The sequence below is a fragment of the Poromitra crassiceps genome (assembly GCF_964638095.1).
Source record: "Poromitra crassiceps genome assembly, chromosome: 21".
In the NCBI taxonomy this organism is placed as follows: domain Eukaryota; kingdom Metazoa; phylum Chordata; class Actinopteri; order Beryciformes; family Melamphaidae; genus Poromitra; species Poromitra crassiceps.
In genome coordinates, this window is record NC_139638.1 from 20,292,932 (window position 1) to 20,318,878 (window position 25,947).

Here is a 25,947-nt window from a genome sequence, read left to right on the forward strand (position 1 = left end):
TGAAATCGCCAGTTTATTCTTAAGAGTTTTCTCCTTTGGTGAGCAACAGGAGTTTATTTGAGTCTGCAAAAAGTGCAGGTCTAATCTTGGCCCACACCTTGACTAAATTCTTGGTAGTATCAATGGTTCTCTAATTTTATGTTTCTCCCATCTCATTGAACAGTATAGTTTCAGTAAATATCATTGACAGGTGCAATGCAAGGCACTAAACTGTGAAGAAATGTGCAGTGTAAGGAAATGTGCCACTGCAATTACAAATGTCATCTGACTGCCATTGCGTTAACTATATTGGTCAATAAAATCTCTATCCAGAAATTATACATTAACACCTTCATGTCCTGACTGTGTTCCACATGTATAGCCATGTTGTGTCTGCATATTTCTGTTGTAGTCTTGTAATGAGGCCTACTATGCAATACATTTCACTGTTGTAACTTTATACTATGATTGTTCTTACTCTTTGTGTGAAGCACCTTGATATTTTGTTGTATTTTAAAGTGTGATATAAATCAAATCCATTATTATTATTATTATTATTATTATTATTATTATTATTATTATTATTATTATTATTACTAGAAATCTCACACGCTGTGTGCACTCGGTTTCTAGGGTGGAGACTCTTGAGAGACCATGTGCCATGGGCGCAACATGTTATGTAGCTATATGTTTATATAGTACAGAATGACAGCAGCTATTTATAGACGATGTCGTCTGTTATTCCCTCCTCATCACCTTCAATAAGTACTTTCATGCTGCTGGCTTGCTTTCTCCTGGAGAAGGCTGTGTAGAGCTGGCCATGAGCAAACACACTGGCCGAGGTAGATGCCAACTCGCTCATTCTCTTGTGTCTCAAATGTACACTTTGACCTTTGTTGGTGGTAACTGAGAAAGCCAGTCTGATTGGGAACTGCCATCTGACAAAGGTGAAGGGAAGCTCATCATTTCTGTCATGGTGAGGAATTCTTGGCAGGAAGATCCTTTCACCTTGTTTGTCCCTACAGAAATCTCACATTCAACCACCTTGTCCAACATCTGCACCACCATCATCCAGGTGCCATTCTTGAGAGTAGGCCTACTGTCAGGACCTGCTTGTAGGTTCCTAAGCAGCATGATTGGCGCTCCTACTTTCAGTTTGCAGCAGAGGAATGCACTCTACCAAGTGCCCTCTAGTTTGATATGAACTTTATAGAAACATATTGAGCCTTCTAAGAAAATAATCATGTGTTGTTAGAATGTTTGGATCTGTTTTGCCTTGTCAAATGACATTAGACATTTTCTGATTGTATGAAACGAAATCATCTTTGAATTTGCAGTCGGTGAACACTGACTGAAAAACAGACCACTGCCACTGTTTGTCATTAGTGAAGTTTTGTTCCTTAAAAGAGTCAGTTGTAAATAATTTAGTAAATCAGTCAAGTGTTTGTAATGTATGTTTTTACTGCTGCCAGTCTTTGGACTCTGTGCTGATGCTGAAAAAAAGCTATAGGTATAGATAGTCTATAGGAGAATATGTTCATACCTGTGTCAGCTGGGAGTAACTACAGATCACACAGGCCCAGGGGACAGTGGAGAAAAGACTTCCATCTATTAGGATGCAGAGTGATACTGAACCTTGAGAGCTGAACACAGAAGTTACCTGATGGAGAGAGGACGAGCAATGCTTCTGCAACTTCTCACCCTCTGCACTCTTCTCGCTTGTGGTCTGGCTTATTTATTTATTTATTTATTTATTTATTTATGTATTTATTTATTTATTTATGTATTTATTTATTTATTGATGTATTGATTGATTGCTTGATTGATTGATTGATTGATTGATTGATTGATTGATTGCAGTGTTTGTGATACTCTATTGAGCCCTGAGAGGGAAATTTGACATTATAATAATATACTACTGTATAATAAACTGATTTTACGGCAGCACTTTCCTGAAACACATTATAGAATGCTTTACGGTACATAGACAAGATGAGATAAAACAATAGCACCACAAATGGTAGATAGAATCACGATAAATAAAGCAAAAAAAGAAAAGAAAAGGTGAGATGAAAAAACTTAGCTAAAGAGGAATTAATGACAGAAAAGTTAGTGTGTAAAAATTGGTTTTGAGCAGTGACTTAAATGTTGCCTGCCACAGTGTAGTGTCATCTATAGAGTGTAAAACAGAGGAGGAGCTGAATGAAATGACTCCCTCTGTGTGATTTAATCATAAAAACATTATTTGCTGAAGCGTTGTCCAGGCCTGGGATAGAGGTCACTTACTGTATTGCATGGTGTGAATCAGGATATATTCTTTTGACATACAGTAAAATAATGAGAGAAAGGAAACGTATATAATTTCCTCCCCCACTGTGGGAATTGACTCTACAGTAAATGGGATATTTAATTCTACAATAATCAGAGCAACATGTTCAAGCATGGATATCTCAGAAGAAACTTAGGCCTAGTCTGTTGTTCCTCACAGCAAGGGAAAAAACAGCATACCCTAAGGTGACCAGACGTCCCCGATTTTCAGGGACAGTCCCCGTTTTTGTAGGACATTTTTGGTGACCTATCCCTGCCTGGAGCTGTCCCCGAAAATGTTTTTTCTCTACTCCTCGTCCGCAGCCGACATTGCTGTCTTTCAGAGGCTCATTTTAGAGTGAAGATAATTATATCATATGAAACTAGAAGGCCTAAGCTTTAGGTCTGACTAAGGCATCTATTGGTCCCAACCATGTCATGTTACAGATGTTACTCATTTAGTGCAATCTCCAAATGTCAAAAGTTTTTGATATCAAATCACAGTGTGAATCTTCTATCGTGTTCCTCAAGGTCTTGTGATGTCTGTGGTATTTTGGAGGGATATCGTTCAGCCTGCACCATAGTTTATTATAATACCATGGTCAAAATACATGAAACCAGATGTCCCCCTTTTTAATTGATAAAATCAAGGGATATTTTATGATATATTGGCTGCAGAACTGGAAATGTCCCCGATTTTCATTTCAGAAATCTTGTCACCTGACCATAAGACATTGCTGACATTGCTCTTGCTTTGTGTTGTGCTCATTGCTTCATCTGACTGCTTCTTTGTTATGCTTGTTCACACTGGCCAGATCTGTGTGAGAAGTTTACTTTCATCTGCCTTCCAGTCATGATATAGGCCGTGTTCTGGAGCCAGGATAAAAAATAACAATAAATCCAGCTATCAAGTTTAGAAAGTCTTTACTACCTACCTGACCCTGTAAAAAAAAAAAAATCATAATCATAATAATCATCATCGTCATAAGTAAAAATAACGTAACATGCCTCGTGTTGTATGCTATTGCATTGCGTTAGATGTGTAGACAATGGTGAGGTGTTCAATTTTGCTAAAACACTGTTTTCCGGTGGTCTCTGACCTGTGATGTGTGCACAACATGTGATGCTGTCGTGTCTGTGAAAGCTGTTAAAGTCAAACATTAGCACAACAAGTCCATTGGTAGGAGGTGTTGACACACCTGGACTGTGGATCTGTCATGGGACTTTTATGACGGATCTGAATTCAAATGAAACATTTGTAATGATCAAGCTGATTTAATTCTTCTATTCTCCCCTGATTCAAAGATGTTATAACCGTTTATTATGATTTGTCATATTATATTTGTATTATGGCGTGTGATTATCTGTGTATCGATTCTACAGCTTGAGCAGAGCTCCTCAAAAGCGACACGTTTTATGATGGAGAACAGATTCAGACCACATTTGATGTCATGTTGTGTTTTCAGCCCATAGCCAGTGTGAACAAGGCTGGAGGCCGTATGAGGACAGATGTTACTTCTTCTCGACGGATAAGAAGTCATGGATGGAGGCTCATGCAGACTGTTTGGCAAAGAGCAGCGACCTGATGAGCATTCAGGACATTAATGAGAGGGTGAGACAACAACAAATACAACAACAACAACAACAACAACAACAACAATAAAACACTCTGGTAACATGATGTGCCTGTTGTGCACCAAACTGTTATCATCCAGAACCTGGACTAATTTGTTTCTACTCTATCTTTCTAGCAATGGGTGAGCACTCAACTTGGCACAGCCATCTTTTGGATTGGCCTGACTGACGGGGTTACAGAAGGTTTCTGGGAGTGGACTGATGGAACCACGTATTATGAATACTTAGCGTATGTAAAACTGTTACTATTCAAATATTGGAAAGGCATTACAAAGTGGAACCTGAAATAATAATCTGCCTAAACTTTAGTTACTCTACATTGCAGAATTGACCTCTCCTCTCCTCTCCTCTCCTCTCCTCTTCTCTCCTCCTCTCCTCTCCTCTCCTCTCCTCTCCTCTCCTCTCCTCTCCCCTCCTCTCCTCTCCTCTCCTCTCCTCCACTCTCCTCCCCTCCCCTCTCCCCTCCCCTCTCCTCTCCTCCCCTCTCCTCTCCTCTCCTCTCCTCCCCTCTCCTCTCCTCTCCTCCCCTCCTCTCTCCTCTCCTCTCCTCTCCTCTCCCCTCCCCTCCTCTCCTCTCCTCTCCTCTCCTCTCCTCTCCTCTCCTCTTCTCTCCTCTCCTCTCCTCTCCCCTCCCCTCCCCTCCTCTCCTCCCCTCCTCTCCCCCCCCTCCCCTCCTCTCCTCTCCTCTCCTCCCCTCTCCTCTCCTCTCTCCTCTCCTCTCCTCTCCTCTCCTCCCCTCCTCTCCTCTCCTCTCCTCTCTTCTCCTCTCCTCTCCTCCCCTCCTCTCCTCTCCTCTCCTCTCCTCTCCTCCCCTCCTCTCCCCCCCCCCTCTCCTCTCCTCTCCTCTCCTCTCCTCCCCTCTCCTCTCCTCTCCTCTCCTCTCCTCTCCTCTCCTCCCCTCCCCTCCCCTCTCCTCTCCTCTCCTCTCCTCTCCTCTCCTCTCCTCTCCTCTCCTCTCCCCTCTCATCTCCTCTCCTCCCCTCTCCTCCCCTCCTCTCCTCCTCTCCTCTCCTCCCCTCTCCTCTCCTCTCCTCTCCTCTCCTCTCCTCTCCTCCCCTCCTCTCCTCTCCTCTCCTCCCCTCCTCTCCCCCCCCTCCTCTCCTCTCCTCTCCTCTCCCCCCCTCTCCTCAATCCTTCAGATTCTGGAGATCAGGCCAGCCTGATAACTGGGGTGCTGAACCCGGGGAGGACTGTGGGCAGGTTCAGGGCAGCTCAGGACGCTGGAATGATGAAAACTGCAATATTAAGAGGCAATATATCTGCAAACGTCCCAACCGTACGTCCACCATGTTGTTTTCCCCTTTAATCTTATGCTCCTCAAATAACACTTTAATCATAAAACAATGCATCATAATGTATTAAGTAGTGAAGAACATCAAGTGGTGAGGTGCATCCTGGTCATATTGAATGAACACGTCATCCTTCTTTACCTCTCCTCAGCCAACCCTCCCACCCGATGTGACGTAGCCAATGGCTGGGACCAGTACGGCTCCAACTGCTACAAGCTGAAGGCGGACACCAGGAAGAGCTGGTTGTTAGCCAGGTCCGACTGTGTGAGGGAGGGAGGAGATCTGCTGTCCATCGCCTCAGCGAGGGAAGAACTGTACGTCACAGGGAGACTGGATCCCTCGTTCTTCGACCTCTGGATTGGATTTTCCACACTGGTGAGAGTCGACTCAGTCGAGAGTGAAATGACAGTGAGAGTGAAAGCCTGGTTGATTTTTCGTCCATTATTATTTTATTAGGTAGTATTCTTTATTGCTATTCACCTTATGTAGCCCCGCCCACTTTACCCAGTTGTGTTATGACTTCCTGTTCAAAACACCGTCTGTTTTACCTGCTCACTAGTACTGTACTGTCACAGGAAGTGTCAACACAATAGGAAGTAACTGGCTGACCCCTGTGTTGGAACATAAGGTTGTGTTGTCATAAAGGTTTGCTCCATTATATGCCACATGATATTGTTGTATATCAGTGTTAAATACATCAAAAATAAAGATAAACTCTATTGTTTCTACAGAAATGCAACAAGATATCATGTCAAGTTGAAGCCGGCAACACACAGTTTACCTGGTCTGATGGTCTTACAGCCTCCCCCCCGTACCTAAACTGGGGCGTGGGTCAACCTAGCCCAGTGTAAGAAAAATAGCACCTCTCAATTCAATAGAGAGGCAAAGTGACCGCTTACTTCCTGCTTCAGCACTGTACCAGAGATTTTCATCCGCCATTTATTTTCCCATAGACATTTTGTAAAATGCTTATAAAAATTGTTTTACTTGTTCAAACCAAACGGTTCAGATATATTTAGGAACAGGAAACATTTCACTCGGATCAAAACGTAAAAAAAACTTGCGGATTTAAAGAAAATATTTTTTCAATGTGTTTTTTTTTGTTGGTCCGAGTGGAATGTTCTATCTCTCCCGATTCTAAATATAGCTGAACCGTTTGGTTTGACCAAGTAAAACTAGTATTTTTATAAGCATTTTACGAAATGTATATGGGAAAATAAACGGCAGATACAAATCTCTGGTACAGTGCTGAAGCAGGAAGTAGGCGGTCACCTCTCTATAGAAAAATAATACAAAAAAAACTCTCAATGGATAAATCTTTGTAATAATATAAATATATAATGTCTTCTCCATCAGTGATGCACAGTCAGGCACATGTTCTGCAATCATCAAGGAGGCAGGAGATGACTATGGGAAATGGAAAGCCCACGTGTGCCGGTATGAGCGTCCCTACATGTGTAAACGACCACTCAACAGTAAGCGCCATCGCCATTGGATAGAAACATGTCTTGCCTCAGTCTTGACCGTCTCTATTCGCTCATAGTAACAATAAGGATTGTTTCACTTCTAGCCATCTGCCCTGCTGGTTGGGCGAGCTTTGGTGGGAGCTGTTACTGGTCGGTCAGTAACACCAATCTGCTGACTACCTGGTACCAGGCTCAGACCAAGTGCTCAGACTTGGGGGCCAACTTGCTCATTATAAACAGGTACAGTAGTGAAGAACAAAATGTATTTTGCATTTTGCACACAAGGGTTTTTGCACTTATGCGTCAGTATATCTTTCATATTTTAATTACACAAAAAGTGCTGCTCTCTGATTATCTGTCACATTTTGTCCTATTCCATGTGTGCAGTCAGGAGGAACAGTACTACATCAACGGGTGGCTCCCAGACTTCAGTCAAGTAGACATTCCTGACATCTGGATTGGTTTATCAGGTGCTGGAACTATTGTGCATTTTGATGCTCGATATGAAACACATGATCAATTCAGTTAAATTGCCATTTTTACTGTTATACAAAGCCCTTGTTATATGTATAATAAATGTTGTGGAATACGCATTTCCTGGTTTGTGATGTCAACAGATAAGGACCAGGATAATAATTTCAAATGGGTGGACAAGTCCGACGTCACTTTTACCAACTGGGGCTCTGGTTGGCCCCAAAACACTGCAAACACCTGGGACTGTGGGCAGATCTTCACAGGTAAGCATAGATGTCTACCATTATAGACCTGAGAAGACAGTTCCATACTTTCAAACAAGGCTGCATTGCGAGACTAGCTCAATTTAACTTTATTATCTTCACTTTTTCTCCTCAAGGAAATTACCAAGGCAAATGGGAAACAACCAACTGCTTCAAGAGCCTGGGTTACATTTGTGAGATGACCGGTGGCCAGAACGTGAAACCTACTGCCGCTCCCGGTCAGTGAGACTAACGATCACTCTTTCACCTACTGTCTACTTACACCTGTGTTAATTAGCATTATTACTAGATCTCATTTACTAGATTTAAACGTCTTTGCTCCAGATTCCCACTGTGACCCTGGATATTTGTTGTATGGAGATTTCTGCTATCACTTTGAGACTGAGGACGTGATGAACTGGCAAGATGCTGAGAGCTACTGTGTCAACCAGCAGGGTCACCTGGCCAGCTTCCAAACTCAGGAGGACCTCAGCTTCCTGTCCGGTGACTAGATCATTCTCTAACTCACCTGTAGGAAAGAATCTATTATTCTGCGAGGATGATCACGTGATTTTAAATCTATTGTTTGAGTTGGAAGGTAGTGAATGTTAAATCAGACCTGTGTCATTCTTGTCTGGTCCTGTGTCAAAAAGATACTGTGAGAAAGTAACTGAATAGCAGATCCCCCCTCTCCCTAACAATGGTCTTTTGCCTGCAGCTCACTTGCCAGGGGAAGGCTGGGTGGGTTTGAATGACATCAACAGGGAAAACCAGTTTGTATATACAGATGGTTCTGCTGCTGTAAGTCACTATTCTATAACATGTTGTGTGATCACTGTTAAATATAACATCACTCAGTTTGACAAATTTGTTTACAAATAAGAAATTCACAAATATTTGAAAATATCAGGACATCTATTGGTAAAGATAAGTGTGTCCTTTCCTCAACATTTCATAATGCAAACAGTATGGGTAGACGTTGCCAGTAAATACGTTCTTGACAGTTTTCTCTGGGTCTCAGGACTTCCTTCCATGGGCGCCGAACCAGCCAGACAACTGGCAGGGTGACGAGGACTGTGTGCTTCTCAGAGGGATGAACCACCAGTCTGGACCTGGCATGATCAATGATGACTTCTGCACCGCCACAAGGGACTTTATCTGCAAAAAAGGTCTGATTCCCTCATGTAAATCTGATAAGTTTTGCTGATCTTGTAGTTCTGATTGTTTGAAGTTATCTTTTTCATATTCCTTTGTTTTTGCCTCTCCACAGCCAAGGGGCAGGGACCTCCTCCCCAACCCCCAACCTCTGGACCAGGTAATCTTACTACTGGTACATTGCAAAGCATTTCATTATTTGGAGTTCAACCAGCTGCATCTAATTAACTTAATCCAACGTGGGTTGCAGCAGATTATCTGTGTGTGTATCTACCCATGTGTGCATTGATGTGCTTGTTATTTGTGTGTAGTAGCAGATTATCTGTGTGTATCTACCATGTGTGCATTGATGTGCTTGTTACTTGTGTGTAGTAGCAGATTATATGTGCGTGTGTGTGTGTGTGTGTGTGTGCGTGTGTGTGTGTGTGTGTGTGTGTGTGTGTGTGTGTGTGTGTGTGTGTGTGTGTGTGTGTGTGTGTGTGTATCTACCATGTGTGCATTGATGTGCTTGTTATTCGTTATAGGCTGGAATGACAAATGTGGTTCTTGGACGGCCGACCCATTCAATGACTACTGCTACCTGTTCAACTACCTGTCCATGAGGACGTGGACAGAGGCTCGGGCTGACTGTGTCAACCAGGGAGGAGACCTTCTGAGCATCACTGATCCCTTTGAACAGGCCTTCATACAGGGTGCACAGTTTACATTTATACATTAATGCAATTTCCAAATAACTGCATTATTCAAGGATGGGATTCTTCACTTTTTTTTCTGGAACAATTTTTATTTTAAAAAGAATAAAACTGCAGGGCTCTAGTTTCAGTGATTTATTGCACCAAAAGTCAGAGTGACGTTTCGAGCACCGAGCTCTTCATCAGACTGACATTGTGATTTTATTCATTATTTCTCCATGGTTTTTGATTTTGTCCCAATCATCTCGGTACAGTATGTGCAGTGTACTGACAATAAACATACTATACTTTAAATACTTTTAAGTTTGAAGCTACAGGACAGTATGCTCAGCTTCAGTCTGTCTTTTACTAACTTCTTCTGTCGTGTCCACAGCTGCTACACCCCAGTACTCCCACACGGTCTCGTGATTTTACCACGGTGCTGGGCCAGAGGCCCTGCCGGGGTCATAAGATAGACAAGTCACTCACTCACTCACTCACTCACTCACTCAATCATGGACGTTTAGTGAGTTTAGTGGGCCATAGCTATGGATAGGAAGATGGTCGGGATTCGAGGAGTTGGTAGGAATAGTGGTTAGGGGGATATGGGTTATGTTTGGGGGGGGAGGGTCCATAGGGATAGGAAGGTGATAGAGAGTTGGGATTCGAGGGGTGGGTAGGATTAGTACAGGGATACTCAACTTGCTTTGCCCGGGGGCCACTTTCGTGAAATGATAGAAGGCCAGGGGCCAGTTAATAAACAAACAATATACATTTTTCTGTAGCGGATTGTAGGTTTTTGGGGTGTCAGCCGGAGTTTAGTCTGACAATGTTGTGCACACCGGATAGTTAGTTTGGTTAAGTTAGTTAGGTTAAGTACATACATAAGTGCCTGGGTAGCGAGCAGAAGGCAGTATTTGACAATTTAGCAGATAAATCATAGATTATTGAAAGATATTCCATATTCCAGACTGAAATGCTATAACAGAAGTGGAGTATTGGCCAGAATGACATGAATATTTGGACACTTATTCAGCGGGTATCTTGGATGTGCGTCATGTGTGTCAGGCGCACTGTAAAAAAAAAAAAAAAAAAAATTGCAATTCCATCGCGGGCCACATGCACCGCAAATTGAGTATCACTGGATTAGTGGCTAGGGGAAAAGTGACGCCATAGTCTAAAAGGTTTGCGCTTGTTTAAAAGGGTGCTGTAAATAAACTTGCCCTTTCCTCCTCAGGCATGGTCCAGCAGGCCCCTACAGGGATCTCCCTGTGGATGGGTGGCCATGACTCTGTCACTGAGGGGGGCTGGGAGTGGACTGACGGCTCTCCTTTCAGATACATCCGCTGGAATGCAGGTACAGCTTGTTCATTTCAAATCACCATCATGATTTCTGCAAAGAAATGCAGTGGAATCTTGAGAAACATGACAACCTGATCCCGTTTCTCTGCGTTTTCTTTCTTCACAGGCAACCCAGACAACTACTATGGTGAAGACTGTCTGTCCATCCTTATCAACAACGGCTACTGGAATGATGACAACTGTGAATACAACAGAGGATACGTCTGCGAACGGAGGGGTACAATTGTGCTGGATGGATTGTCATTGTTGCAAATACAAGACAATATTTATAGTGTTTGGTGACACCATAATTCTATTTCCTCTTTCAGGGAGGACTCCTGTCCCCCCTCCGCCTCACGACGGTATGTATGAAGGTTCACTTTTTTTAAATGGTTTTTACAGTTAGTAGCTCCTTTCCTTCCTACATTTTCGAAACCACAAAAGCACACATTTACATTTGCAATAGATATGCGATGCAATGAGAAACTCACAGCTTTATGGTGGATTAGATTCATGTGACTCATGTGACTCTTCTCCTGTTCAGGCTTCATGACGGCGCTGGTGTGCCAGGATTCCAGCGCTGTTCTTTATTGTCCAGAGGAAAGTGTCATCAACATCCAGTCTGCTTTCTATGGAAGAAATGCTGATGACATCTGTCCCAACCTGGATGGATCAGGAGGAGGTACTCAACTCAAAGTCATGCTTTAAAATCACACCAAGTAGACGAGGTGGAGAGAGAAGGTCCAGCTAGGATTTTGCAGCATTTCATGATAGCTGACCTCAGCTAAGAGAGTGTGGGACTTCTGTGCTCTATCGGTCCATCTCAGCTGTTGGTACATGGGGACCAGAGCCATGTAGATAGAAGAGTCCCGACATCTCCATTCACTCCAATGGACCAGTTTTTTACTCTCAAGACTTCCAGGAAGTAAGGTCCTGGATTAAGCAGCACTGTTGAGTTGCAGCAAAATAGTCCATTTGTGTTGTACTCTGAAAGGGTTTTTCCCCCCTTGAATCAAATTGTACATTATCAGCTTTATTTTAGCATTCAAAAATAGCGTGAGACCAATTCCTGGCTGTTCATTGGCTAATGAGTCTCGCATTTTGGTCCTCCGCTGATGCCACTCTCTCTCTAGAGGACACTAGTGGGGACGTGAGTGGCCCCATGGTCAGACAGGAAGTGGATCCTATTAAAAACGGAAATCTATGGCTATGGCCAGCATTTGGGGAAATCTTTGTCCTTTTTTTCAGGAACGTCCACATCCGTCTCAAATCAAGTACTAAGCTGCCTGACTATGAGTGTGATAATTAAACTGCTTCTGTTAATCTTCACCTGTCATTCTCATGTGTTGGTGTGTATCAATGCACGTTCTCTTTCACCAAAGTACGATATAAAATACAGTATATAATCATATAAAATAAATATGATGAAGTAACTATTGTTGATTGCCATTATTGCGTACTTAAAACATAATTACTATTCTGTAGGAAGCTGCACAGTGGATGGTGTCCTACCAGCTGCTAGAAAGTCATGTGACAAGAAACGCTTCTGCTTCCTGTATGCCGGCATGGAGGACGATCCCTGTCCCACTGTTTCCAAGTACATGCAGGTGACCTACAGCTGTGAACAGAAGGGTGGGTGCTCCTTGTTCTTCAATAACCCCCCTCTTTCCGAGACTAACATGAACTGTTCCTAAACCACTCAGATCACCAGTTTAGTCTAAAACACTGTGTGATGTGCCTTCTCCTGCAGTGTGCCTGCAGGGCCTGGGTGTAGAGGATGGGAACATCACAGACTCTCAGCTCTCCGCTTCCTCCTCCCAGGGTGGCTTCACCGCCAGCAAAGCCCGTTTGAATGGCAACTCCTGCTGGAAGCCCTCCGGCAGCCGTACGTACCAACAGGGCCAGATCTAGAGGGGGTCAAGGGTGGGCTATGCCCACCCAAAAATGAATCTTGCCCACCCAAAAAAAAAAAAAAAAATCTCAGGCGACCCTTTTTGAATTCCAGGCGACCCCACTTAGGGTCGCGACCCGAAGGTTGGAGACCACTGGGTTAGTTAGTTTAGGGCACCTACTGTAACCGTTGTTGTTATAGCTTTTATTTGATTTGAGAAATAAGCTCATCCAATGAAAAGAATATTATGGAGTTGATTATTTTAAACTATGGATGAAGGATTGTTATTTATTTTTTAGGGTAACGAAGTCAATCTGCTTTCAAAGTTTTAATTTCAGTTTGAGTTTGAATAAGACTAAAAGTTTTGTAAATATAGGTTTGAAGGCTAAATGGCAAATAGTTTTTAGCTATGGTTAAGTCTCACTGCACTAGTCTTTAATTTGATTTGAGAAATAAGGTCATCCAATGAAAATAACTGTTATGGAGTTGATTATTGAAATTATAGATGAAGGATGTTTTTAAGTTTATGGTAAATCAATCTGCTTTCAAAGTTGTTTTCTTTTCACTTTTTCTTTTCACTTTTGTGAATATAATAACAGTTTTGTAAATAGTTAGTTAGTTTGTATGTACATAGTTAGTTTGCAAATAGTTTTAATAATAGGAGTTTTGTAAACATTGGCCTGTCCCCTGAGTGAAAGTTCATACTTAGGTTACCCACAGCACAATGTGGACACCTAGTGGAACAGTTTAGTGTTAGAATATAATGCAACTTAATCCCCATCCCCAAACCGAGAATCTTTGGGCAACCTACCGCCAAAGATGTAACAGACTAAAAACGGACCTGGTACCAGCTACTGTATGGCATACTAGCTTGTCGGCAATAATGTTCCAAAGTTAGGCACATTTTTGCGATTTTTTTTCAATTGCCCACCCAGTAACCTCACCCTAGATACGGGCCTGCGTACCAAACAGGCAACCATATCAGACCTAATAGTACAGTACTTTTAACCATGGAGACTGAGAAAGAAAGAGTTTAGATTTTGGTGAAAATAAAATAAGTACATTGCTATCTGGTGAGAGTTTTAATTAATCTGTTCTAAGCTAATTTGTGATGACTGCTGCGAATGTTTCGTATCCTATCTTTATCCCAATCCTGACCCTGTATCCACTATCACCTCCTCCAGCAAGCTCAAGCTGGATCCAGGTGAGCCTGGGGGAGACCAGGAAGGTGACCGGCGTAGTGATCCAGGGTTGTCCTCAGAATGACCACTGGGTCACCACGTTTAAGCTCCAGCACAGCATGGACGGATCAGCCTGGACTGACTACACTGCAGATGGGGCGGTGAGTCAACAGAGACTACAAACTGTCCAGGTTGTAGCCACTCTTACCTAGACAGCAAGTCCTCACTGGTTCTAGTCCGTGTTACAAAAGGAGAAGACCGGTGAGATTATGAAGGAAAAAGCACCTCGTTGAAACGCGTTGTTGTTGAATTTCCTTGGTTTTCCTAGTTTTTTCCAGGCTCGACGGACAGGAGCACTCCAGAGACTCAGCTCCTGGGTACACCAGTGTCAGCTAACTTCGTCCGGATCCTTCCCCTAGAGTACAACAGTCAGGCGGGCCTTCGCTTCGACATCTTGGGGTGCACACCGGACTGTGAGCAAACAACGTCACTGATCTGATAAGACTCAGCTAGTCATGCAAAAATATTCCCATCATCCAATTATGAAATCATATTATATATTTAAATTCTGTTGTGATAATATGCTGCGCCTCACATACAAACAAAACTTAAAATATAAACCTTGCTTCCACAGATGCAATCACATGCGCTCACAAGCCCAACTTCAACCATGCCATCGATCGTATGACGTGAGTCAGACTTGAACATAACATTCCTGCACATGTAATGCATCCCATAATATATTGTATTCTGTGATCATTGTGTTCATCCTACTTTCTGATGCTATTGGTGCTAACGTGTCTTTCAGTGTCCATTGTCCGGCAGGCTGTGCCAGAGCTAGATACACTGTGTTTGGCACCACAGTGTATCGTGGGGTATGTGAATATATCACCTAATCTGTGTCACAACTCCCATACAATGTGCAAGAAATATATATGGTGTATATATGTACTGTATGTCTCTTTCTCTCTCTGTCTCTCTCTCTCTCTGTTTGTCTCTCTCTATTCTTTTTGCTACTTTTGTTTTTGCTTCCGTCTCTCCTCTCCTCCTCCTCTAAATCTCATGTAAATCCAACGTAAATTCATATTTATCATCCACAGAACACTTCACCACTCATGTACATATTGTATATATTGACTCGATTTGATTAGATTTGATTGCACTTGCAACTTTGCGATTGTCTTTAGTTATCTTCCTACTTCTTATCTCTGTATATTGATGTGACCGATACGCTGCATACAGACACTAAGACAAATTCCTCGTATGTAACTTGCATACTGTGGCAATAAAAGTGATTCTGATTCTGATTCTGATTCTGATTCTGATTCTAACAGGACTCCAACATCTGTGCAGCAGCTATCCATGCAGGTGTGGTCTCCAACGAGCATGGAGGAGACTGTACTCTGCTGAAGACAGCAGGACAGGACTTCTATCCAGGCTCAGAGAGGAATGGCATCACCTCTAGACAGTAAGTGGGCGTGGCCCAGTCCTGCACTATTGTATGGAAGTGAATCATACATGTCAACTTTATGAACAGTTTGAATGCAGAAGATGCAGTGAGAGGCTGATTCAATAACGAGGATCATTTCCACAGGTTTGATGGAAGCTATTCGATATCGTACACGTTTGCAGATGGAGGTGAGTTGAGATGTATTTTAATGATAACATGCTCTATATTGATCTCATTCCTCTAAGCAAAACTCTCCTATAAAACTAAAAGGGGATGACTTTTGTTGTTGTGTAATTAACATAAATAGATTTATCTGCATGTTACATTATTTACATAATAATTGTAAACTCTGTCTTATCTCTTTCCCCTACAGAGCTGAGGTGTTCAGGGCTTGACTGGTATGAGTTTGGAGATTTCTGCTACAAGCCTTTTGGAGAGAAGAAGACCTGGCATGATGCTCAGGACGCCTGTAGGGGTGTGGGTGCTGAACTGGTGTCCATCATGTCAATGACTGAACAGAGCTGGCTGGAGAGCTACCTGTACCTGGGTACGGATTTAGACCCTCACTCCCCTAACAGTTAACAGACTCACACAGGGACACATTCAGGAATACCGAATACCCTAAGCCTCCTAACCTCGACCCTGTCAGCTTTTATTAGTTGTTCATGAAATATAATTTGTGTCAAATTATTGAGCAAAAATGTACTAGCATATTTAACTGAAAACACACACATCGGGGAAGTTAGTGAATAGCAGTTAATTCACTTGGTTAAAATGGACAACAAGCACATGAGGATGGCAAGCACATAAAAAGATGGTTAAAAGAAAGGCATGGTGCAAAAAAAAAACAGCATATTGTATTTGACATGCTTTCATTGCTATACTTGAGTTATGTTTCCTTCTATGAAGTGAAAAATATATCTCGTTCTTTCATAAATGACATAGGAATCGGTCTCGTCTAACATAATGAAACATTGATAAACTTAACTTAAAATTTAACATGTAGTTCATTACTTTTTGAGTTCATTTATCTAAAAAAAAAATCATTACAGCATTTTTTTGTTACTAAAGGAATTGCATTTGTTGTATAAGCTTTTCCTAGCTAGAGAGATATGATGAGATGATTAGAATGATAAGGTAGACATCTTTTCGGATTCTCCTCTACAGCCACCACTGACGTGTGGACTAGTATGAATGACCTGGTGGTGCCTGGTATGTACACCTGGTCTGATGAGCACATGGTTACCTTCACCTACTGGGCACCAGGTGAGCCCAACAACCACCTGGGCTTCAGTGAGGACTGTGTGGAGATGTATCATCGGGTAAGACACACAGACACTTTGCTAATGGCTGTTAATGGCTCGATCGGACGAATGGTTCTCGAGATAAACCATTTTTTGTGTTGCCAGTAGGTGGTACTATGACTATACGGATGTCCAAATTTGTACGAAATTCCGCACTGCACTCTGTCGGGTGCCCAGCAGCGCAGCCGGCAAGTTTGAAGTTGATCGGACGAACGGTTCTCGGGATAAACCGCTTTTTGTGTTGCCAGTAGGTGGCGCTATGACTATGCGTGTGTCTGAATTGCATGGAATTCGGCACCGCACTCCGTCGGGTTCCCAGCAGCGCAACCACTAAGTTTGAAGTCGATCGGATAAACGGTTCTCGAGACAATAACTGCTTTTTGTGTTGCCAGTAGGTGGCGCTATGACTATGCGCATGTCCGAATCGCACGCAATTCGGCAATGCCCGCCGTCAGGTGCCCCTAAGTGCACTCCCCGAGTTTGCACATACATGTACATACATACATACATACATACATACAGCATCGTCTTTATTGGATAGATGATATTAAAGGTACTTTCTTCTCTGTTCCAGACTGGCAGATGGAATGATGTGTCCTGTACAGAACTAAATACCTACATATGCAAAACGCCCAAAGCTCATTATCCACTCCCCTCTGTACAGCCCACTGTGTACGGATGCCCTCAGGTACGACAATCTGCTCATTTACAAAGACTTTTTCATAAATGCCTTCTTGGATTATGCACTCTTGTTTGTACCAAAGCTTAGACTCATGTTGTGATGCTTATGCCTCTGTTATGATAGTGTGATAGTGCACTAAAATAGACCCACCTCTCTGATGTGTGTCAGGGCTGGGATGCGTATGCGTACGCATGCTACTGGATGGAGGAGACACCCAGGACCTGGGCTGAAGCTAAGGCCTTCTGTGAGCAGCAGGACGGCTTCATTCTGCACATTGGAGACATGTGAGTTTGACAAGACCGGAGTTATTCAACGAACGCACTTGTATGTCATGTATATACAGTGGAATTGACAATAAAATTGACCTTGACCTCGACCTTGACCTTGTTATGCATCTCTCCCGGGTTGTTGTGACCCAGATCCTATCTGAATTGTCATGAGCAGGGATGAACCCGTGTTGACTGACTTGGGTGTGAATTGACAATAGACGGGTTGATCGTGGGTCAAGTCACCCTGGCCCGACCCTGGTCTGAAAGTAGTAAGAGAGAAGCTGAATGAATAGTGGTGCAGTTCTAGCATTTGACTGAATCCATTATTAAGAGTCTTGGTATGGTATGGCAGTTTGGATTCGTTGAACAGCCTTACGCAAGAGCTCTACTACCAGCGTTGGATTGCGTTGCCATCAGCATTCATCCCTGCTCCACAGAGAGTGTTGACTTTTGAATTGATTCAGTAGACAACAACAATCAGTTCAACTTATTCCAATGCAGGAGAACGCGTGTGCCAAATGTTCCCCGCTTGGACGGCGGCCATTGGACGCAAAGCAACACGAGCAGTGGAGCATCTTTAACCCATTGATACCTGATGCAGCATTTGTGTGTGTGTATAACTTTAAGACCGTCTTAAAGTTATACACACACAAATGAGGGATATACACGCAAATGCTGCATCAGGTATCAATGGGTTAAGCACTGGTAAAGGAATCCTTCCTTGGATGGCTGACGTCTGATGGCTGTAGTAGAGCAGGGCCGTTCGATGTCCGTCTACTTCACTGAAAAACTTTCAAACTGACCTGTGTTTCGCCGCAGTTACGAGCAGTCCCATTTCACCGTGGTGCTGTCACAAAAGACTGGGATGTGGTGGAATGGCCTGCGTGCCAGAGGAGCGGATGGTGGAGGGGTGGACTACATCTGGGACAACGGCTCTCCTCTCACCTTCACTCACTGGGACAGAAACCAGCCAGGTACAACCCCTCAGCCTCACCTACCAACAATGATGTAGTACAGACAGTGTTGGGGGTATATTCATTACAAAAGTAACATATTACATATTACATATATTACTTTTAGCAGTAACTCAGTAATATAACTTATTACTTCTAGGATTTCAGTAATATTATACCAGTTACTTTGTCAAGTAACTCAAGTTACAAATTGAGTTACATTTTATTCAATCAAAGCACATATTTAAATAAAGATACAAAAATGTCCTAATCAAACTGTTTTTATGCCAAAAAAACACACTATAGATGACAATAACAAAGGAAAATAATACAATTTTGAATTTTGAAATGTTTACACTGACTTCAAGGAGGTTGAAATTATTTTTCGGGATGGTTCCGGGGCGGCGATGTCATTCTGCTGCTGCTGTTGTTTTGGTAAAAGTAATGCAAAAGTAGTGTAATAAGTAACGAGTTACAATACACAGAAAGTAATATTGTAAAGTACCTTACTACTTTCAAATGAAAGTAACTAGTAATATGTAGTATATTACATTTTGAAAGTAACTTGCCCAACACTGAGTACGGAATATACATGCAGGTGCTGTTTCTAACCCTGATCGCCTTTTTTTATTCCTAGATAATCAGCTGGGTACTTGCGTAGCGATGACGTCGGGTGTCGGCGGTGGTTTCTGGGATGACAAGCCGTGCTCGGAGCAGTTCTCCTTTATCTGTGAGAAACCCAGGCCCGACATCACCCCGCCCACCAAGCCCCCGACTCCTCCTCCTGTGCAGGGCTGCGCTGAGGGTTGGACCGGTCAGCCCCACTTCAGGAACTGTTACAGGGTATTCTTCTATAGCAGTGTGACAATGTAACAGCTCTGTGATCCACTGGACAGGCCGTCATCCATGTTAATGTCATTTTTGTCAGAATACAACTGCGCAATCTGAGTAATATCACAGCAATGTGCAGAAATAGTGACATCTTACACATAAATTAATTACATTTTTCTTAGACACCGTCGGCCTGACAGCATTCATATTTGGCACGGGTCCCGGCAGGGGTCCCGCGCAGAAAGTGACAGGGCCGGATTTTTTTATTAGGTCATTAGGGCCGATTAAATGGGCAAAAAAAATGCCGAATTCGTGGTCAAAATGAGTGAACACAGGTTCAGCACCATGGAGAGAGCTTCATTCGTTAGCTACTGATAGAGCGCACACACGCAGACTCTCTCTGTATTGTGTGTAAGTGTATTGCGGAGCCAGTGTGTGAAGTCCACTGTGAGGAAAACTGAGCTGAAAACGAATACGTGGATTGTTGACTTGTTGGCCGGTGGATCTCGAGGCCATTTACACCTGGCGCTAACATGCGTTTTCTGTGATCAGATTGCAATCAGATTGTGTTTTATCACCAAAACGCATTGAAGAAGGATTTGCAATCTGATCGGCCAAACCACCTCCGGAGGTGGTCAGGGATGCATTGTGTACACATTGAACACAAGTGTAAATGCAATGTGTCCTCTCAATCTGCATACAGCAACTTTATGCGGATTGAGAGGACAACCATTTCTGCCATCAGATTGCAATCGGATGGCAGAAAACGCATGTTAACGCCAGGTGTTAAAGGGGTGCTAAAGGGGCGGCTTTAGCTCAGGAGGTAGAGCGGGTCGGCCAATGACGCAAGGGTTGGCGGTTCGATCCCCGCTCCCTCCCAGCTGCTGTCGCTGTGTCCTTGGGCAAGACACTTAACCCTCCTTGCTCCCGATGGTGTGTAGGGGCAGCCTGCCGCCATCGGTGTATGAATGGGTGAATGTAGACTATCTACTGATTGTAAAGCGCTTTGGATAAAAGCGCTATATAAATGCAGGCCATTTACCATTTAGGTGTAAATGGAATCAGGTTAATGTGGTCAAGCACAATCTGATTGCAATCGGATGGCAGAAAACGCATGTTAACGCCAGGTGTAAATGGCCTCTGTGTGTGTCGCAGCTCTTCCACAACGTGGACTTCTCCGTGAAGAAGAGCTGGGTGGCGGCGATGGAGGACTGCGTCTCCAGAGGGGGCGATCTGGCCAGCATCCACGGACATACGGAAGAAGACTTCCTCTCTCTCTACACCAAGGGCTCCACCCAGTGGATCGGCCTCAAACACAACCCTATAGAGGGAGGTGGGTATCATTTGTGTGTATAAAAGTCATTCAACATTCAAATTCAATACATTACCGTCGCCATGGTTATTCAGTATTCCTCAGTGTGTCTTGCATTTCATTATTTATAATAATCACATACCACCCCAGGCTATTCTTGGAGCGATGGCACACCTGTGTCCCACACCAACTGGGGCCACGGGGAGCCCAACAACCACGAGGGCCGCGAGGAGTGTGTGGAGATGGTGAGCAGCACCAACGGCAGCATCTCCTGGTGGAATGATATCAACTGTGACGCTCACCAGGACTGGATCTGCATGATCGCCAAGGGAAGAACCCCCATTCTGCCCCCTGTGCCCCCGCCACCCGTCCCAGGTAACTCATTCCCACAAGTGCCACTCCCCTCTCTCTCTACAGAGCGGAGAGCAGGCATGTAGTGTCGTTGTCCTGGTTACACAGCAGGTGTGATAGTAAATTATTGATTGAGTGCTGCTTATTATAATTTACTATCACACAGGTTTGAACCATAGACTGTAAGAAGAGATCAACGGAGCGAGTGTTACTTCACCCATAGAGACACTGCATGAAATAGGCCACGCCCATCACGGGGAAAAAGCTCCGTCGTTCATTTCCACACACCAGCGTCATTTTCCTTGAATTAAACGTAGCTAAAAGCTGTTGTGTGGTGGGCTGCGCAGAAAACAAATGTAAAAAATCGCCAGTTATTTTTTTTTTGTAACGCCAGGATTGGACGGGAGTTTGTGTTTTCCCCCATTTTGGGCGTGGCTTCTGAATGATGACGCGCTCCGCAGTGTCTCTATTGGTTTGTGGACTCCCGGAATTGGCATTTTGGCAGCCGCCATCTTGGTTCTCGCACAGATAGCGCGAGACTGCGCGAGACCCATTGGTCCATGATCGGCAGACAGGCGCCCTGTCAATCATGCCCAAAACATTTTCTTTTTTTTCTCTTTTTCATCCATTTTACTCTTAATGGGTAAGGTATATACCACCCTTCTACACACACACACACACACACACACACACACACACACACACACACACACACACACACACACACACACACACACACACAGCTGTCATGAAAGGTGACATTAGCTATAGAGACCAAAACCGTGTGTCTATTTCTGCTGGAAGTCGGGCATTTTAACATGGGGGTCTATGGGGAATGACTCCCTTTTGCAGCCAGCCTCAAGTGGTCATTCGAGGAACTGCAGTCTTTGGTACTCCAAGAATACACCAAGAATACAGTGATGAGAGGTCACTGTAGCATACACAGTGATGAGAGATCACTGTAGAATACACAGTGATGAGATCATATGATTGACAAGGCTTTTCTCATCTCTCAAACCTCAGCTCCTGACTGTGGCGTTAACCCAGGCTGGAGGAAAAACGATGGCATCTGCTACTACTACAATGACACTGACATCGTGGACTTCCACACAGCCTGGCATCGGTGCTACGCAGAGAAAGCCACGCTTGTCTCCATCCTAAGCCAAGATGAACAGGCATACATTAGCACCATGGTACACACATTTTTACTTTACAATTTAATTTAATTTTATAGAACACATTCTCCTTTAAATGCTTCAAAATAGGAGACGAAATATTCAAATGTTGTTGGAAACTGCAGTACCTCTCAGTGCTATTTCAGTTGGGTGTTTGTGTTGTTTCTCCAGGTGGGGACGGGCCAGGTAGCTGCAGCCTGGATCGGCATGCTAATGCATGGTCTGACAGGTGGAGAGTACATGTACGCCCATTTCTTTTCTTTTTTTCCAATATTTTATTTTTCAATTTTCAGAACAAAAGTGAAACAAACTCAGATACACACACAAAAAACAAAAACAAAAACAAAAAAACAACACATACCGACATTACAACACAGTGCTACCAGACGTGTAAGGTGCTTAGGTGCTTGTAAAAAATAAAAAAAATAAAAAAATTAAGGAGTCCATTAAAGTAGCTGGACGAGTCACTCATTTCTAACCTCGTCAAAGTAAGCCAGGAACGGGTCCCAAATAGTCGAGAACTTCCGAAGTGAGTTCGCCCTCATGTACCTGAGTCTCTCCATGCGCACAACCGAAACCATGTCCGTCAGCCACAACTGAAAAGATGGTGGAGAGTGAGACTTCCACTCCTTCAGAATGAGTCTCTTGGCGACAGTCGTCCCCTGCGTCAGAGACTGCTGCACAGCCGTAGGGAGGAGTAGAGAACATTCAGAACAGCCGAAGATGGCGTGTACCGCCTCCGGCTGAAGGGCTATTCCATAGGCCTTAGAGTACCCAGTCAAATATTTTGGCCCAGAATCCGGATAGTGAAGAACAACACCAAAAAGCGTGTGACAGTGTGCCCTCTATGTACGTCCATTTCTAACTGATTTGAATTTGAATGAAACTTAAGCCTGTACTGTATGAACCATGTAGAAGGTCTCTCTCTCTCTCTCTCTCTCTCTCACACACACACACACAGGTGGGTGGACTCTTCCCCTATCACATATACTCACTGGGGTCCAGGTGAGCCCAACAATGCCAACGGGGAGGAACTGTGTGTACAGATGAACAGATATCGAGGTACTGAAATTCTACGCGTCATACAAGTCAAGTGAATAACGACCTCTGTCTTTCTCTAACAACCTACAGTGTTACTATGTTACTATTACTGTGTCTATTTACTGAATGAACCCTCTGGCAATTAGTACTGACAAAGAGACTCTGGCTTGTTAAGGTGGTTGGAACGATGCCAACTGTGGTCGGGCTGGAGCGGGTTACGTGTGTAAGAAGTTCCCCGGAGAAGACCACACCCCTCCTCCGCCCACCCAGCCCTGGGAGGGCAACTGCCCTGAAGGTGACACACACACACACACACACACACACACACACACACACACACACACACACACACACACACACACACACACACACACACACACACACACACACACACACACACACACACACACACACACACAGAAAATCAGTCAAGCTTAGTAATATTCTGTCGATCTGTAACTGCACCAACGTTTATACATGTTACTTCTAGTCACCCATGAAACATAATGTTCCCATTCTTTCTTTCTTTCTTTAGGTTGGCTGCGTTTCAACAATAAGTGCTTCCTGTTCAAAGGGCACAAAGATGGCCTCACAGCCAACTGGTCCTTCGCCCGGAGTTGGTGCAAATCCCAAGCTGGAGAGTTGGCGGTTATCGATGACCAATACGAGAATGGTACGTTAAGCTTGGAGATGGCGATCTCTTAACTGTGAAAGAGTTCTGTGGATCCAGTTTAAAGAGGCATATAGAGGCCATTTACACCTGATGTTAACATGCGTTTTCTGCCATCAATCTGATTGCAATCTGATCGCAGAATTGGTTGTCCTCTCAATCCGCATGAAGTTGCTGTATCCAGATTGAGAGGACACATTGCATTTACACTTGTGTTCAATGTGGACACAATGCATCCCTGACCACCTCCGTAGGTGGTTTGGCCGATCAGATTGCAATCGTTCTTCAATGCGTTTTGGGGGCGTTTACACCTGGCATTTCAAGTGATAAAACACAATCTGATTGCAATCTGGTCACAGAAAACGCACGTTAGCGCCAGGTGTAAACGGCCTCATATTCTCTCTATATATTCTCTATATATTCTCTCTCCTGTCCAGACTTTGTGTCTAGTTACCTGAGGGACCTGGAGCTCCCCACGTGGATCGGCCTTTCAGACATCTTGATAGAGAACCAGTACGCCTGGAGTGACGGCTACAGCCCAGTGCTGTACACCAACTGGAACACCAATGAGCCCAACAATGCGGGTGGAACGGTGAGGATACCGGACTCTCATTGGTTACCACACTTTGATTGAATGTGATGATCCTACGGTCATATTATTAGGAGCAAAACAGATGTGAAGTGGTGCAGTGGTTTGTGCTCATAAACAGGATTTGAATACATGACCGCACAAAAATCCCAAGCTAGCTTCAAGCTATTTTTCCACCCTCAACAGGAACACTGCGTCACGATGACACACACGTACCTGGTGAGCGGGATGTGGAATGACGACGCCTGTAGCCAGGAGAGGAGCTTTGTCTGCTCCAGGAAGAAATGTCAGTTCCCTCTTAAAACGGCCACTCGTTATGCTCAATCAAGCACTTTATTAGACACACCTGTACTGTACACCTGCTTATTCAAATGATCCATTCAGCCAATCATGTGGCAGCAGCTGATACCTATCCAGCAGAGCAATTTAGAGAGAGAGTGGGGTCAGTGGAGGACCAAAATGCGTGACTCATTAGCCAATGAACAGCCAGGAAGGGGTCTCGTGCTACTTTTGAATGCTAAAATAAAGCTGATAATGTACAATTTGATTCAAGAAAAAACAAACCAACTTCAAAGTACAACACAAACTGTCTATTTTGCTGCAACTTGACAGTGCTGCTTAATCCAGGACCTTACTTCCTGGAACTCTTGAGAGTAAGAAACTGGTCCATTGGGGTGAATGGAGATGTCGGGACTCTTCTATATATATATGGCTCTGGGTGTTCCTGATAAAGTGCTTGGTGAGTGTATGCAAATCCCTGTTTAGGCCCTATTCATAGACATTTCCCCTTCTGTATGTGACAGCGAGCAGCGTCGACCCTCCACCCGCGACCAAGAGCCCCTGCCCAGACGGCTACGTTTCCTGGTACAAGAACTGCTACAGACTGGTGGAGGATCCGGCGACCTGGGAGGCGGCTCAGGTGGCCTGTGAGCAGCAGGGGGGCGACCTGACCAGCATCGACACGAGCTACGAGCAGGCCTTCGTCGCTGGAGCGGTCCTGCAGGGCAAGGCCGACGCCTGGATCGGCCTCAGGCGCAGGGTGCGCGGGCAGGCCGGGTTCTGCATGATCGTCACTATAATGAAACAGATGCTAATTTGAAAGCTATTGTTCATAAGAACACAGTGTCCCTGAAGCAAAACTAATTGTTAAATGATAACAAAAAAGTATGATGAAGGCATTATATTCTAAGGACGATATCTTTCTAGAATTCACATTTTACAAAAAAATGTAGAGTAAGTTTGAACATTGCATAATGCATTTGCTAAAGATTATTACTAACTAGGCAACACTATATTAGCTGACAATGGTTGATTATAGCATCCAAGCTTATATTATGATCTTGTAATGCAGGATGACAGCAGTTCTTACACATGGACTGATGGCTGGCCAGTGTTTTTCACAAGATGGGGTCCAGGGGAGCCCACCAACAACCAAGATGAGGGCTGTGTGGCCATGCACGCTTCACTGAGGTTCCATGGAACCTGGAACGACACTAAATGTGACCAAGCCAAACCCTACATCTGCAAGATCTCCTCAGGTATAACACACACTGAACTCTGATTTTGTTTATTCCCACTCACCCCCCTTCCTGAATGGAGTTGAATTTTAAATAGCGATCCATCAAGTTGACACACTTTAAATGTATGTGTTCTTTTTTTATTCTGTTGAATCCAAAAATCAAAGCCACG

General features: G+C 43.9%; 1 protein-coding gene across 1 annotated transcript in view; it reads left to right on the forward strand.

Moving 5' to 3' along the window:
* The window catches only part of LOC310795324 (lymphocyte antigen 75), a gene marked incomplete at both ends in the record, with an annotated part of 25,546 nt that extends 1,243 nt beyond the window's left edge, over window positions 1-24,303 (forward strand). Inside the window, 38 exons of the mRNA XM_083657374.1 lie at window positions 3,753-3,898; window positions 4,038-4,150; window positions 5,061-5,197; window positions 5,362-5,524; window positions 6,567-6,685; window positions 6,781-6,916; window positions 7,064-7,146; window positions 7,294-7,413; window positions 7,530-7,631; window positions 7,738-7,896; window positions 8,111-8,193; window positions 8,414-8,561; window positions 8,663-8,707; window positions 9,072-9,239; window positions 10,456-10,575; window positions 10,687-10,797; window positions 10,889-10,921; window positions 11,104-11,241; window positions 12,045-12,191; window positions 12,310-12,444; window positions 13,635-13,792; window positions 13,960-14,104; window positions 14,457-14,506; window positions 14,966-15,099; window positions 15,226-15,269; window positions 15,455-15,628; window positions 16,249-16,403; window positions 17,236-17,351; window positions 18,156-18,310; window positions 18,927-19,132; window positions 20,276-20,453; window positions 20,583-20,807; window positions 21,831-21,976; window positions 22,130-22,187; window positions 22,964-23,020; window positions 23,175-23,294; window positions 23,535-23,672; window positions 24,107-24,303. Coding sequence (XP_083513500.1) covers window positions 3,753-3,898; window positions 4,038-4,150; window positions 5,061-5,197; window positions 5,362-5,524; window positions 6,567-6,685; window positions 6,781-6,916; window positions 7,064-7,146; window positions 7,294-7,413; window positions 7,530-7,631; window positions 7,738-7,896; window positions 8,111-8,193; window positions 8,414-8,561; window positions 8,663-8,707; window positions 9,072-9,239; window positions 10,456-10,575; window positions 10,687-10,797; window positions 10,889-10,921; window positions 11,104-11,241; window positions 12,045-12,191; window positions 12,310-12,444; window positions 13,635-13,792; window positions 13,960-14,104; window positions 14,457-14,506; window positions 14,966-15,099; window positions 15,226-15,269; window positions 15,455-15,628; window positions 16,249-16,403; window positions 17,236-17,351; window positions 18,156-18,310; window positions 18,927-19,132; window positions 20,276-20,453; window positions 20,583-20,807; window positions 21,831-21,976; window positions 22,130-22,187; window positions 22,964-23,020; window positions 23,175-23,294; window positions 23,535-23,672; window positions 24,107-24,303 — 4,862 coding nt within the window. The remainder of the gene's footprint in view (window positions 1-3,752; window positions 3,899-4,037; window positions 4,151-5,060; window positions 5,198-5,361; window positions 5,525-6,566; window positions 6,686-6,780; window positions 6,917-7,063; window positions 7,147-7,293; window positions 7,414-7,529; window positions 7,632-7,737; window positions 7,897-8,110; window positions 8,194-8,413; window positions 8,562-8,662; window positions 8,708-9,071; window positions 9,240-10,455; window positions 10,576-10,686; window positions 10,798-10,888; window positions 10,922-11,103; window positions 11,242-12,044; window positions 12,192-12,309; window positions 12,445-13,634; window positions 13,793-13,959; window positions 14,105-14,456; window positions 14,507-14,965; window positions 15,100-15,225; window positions 15,270-15,454; window positions 15,629-16,248; window positions 16,404-17,235; window positions 17,352-18,155; window positions 18,311-18,926; window positions 19,133-20,275; window positions 20,454-20,582; window positions 20,808-21,830; window positions 21,977-22,129; window positions 22,188-22,963; window positions 23,021-23,174; window positions 23,295-23,534; window positions 23,673-24,106) is intronic.
* Window positions 24,304-25,947: the final 1,644 nt, after the last annotated feature.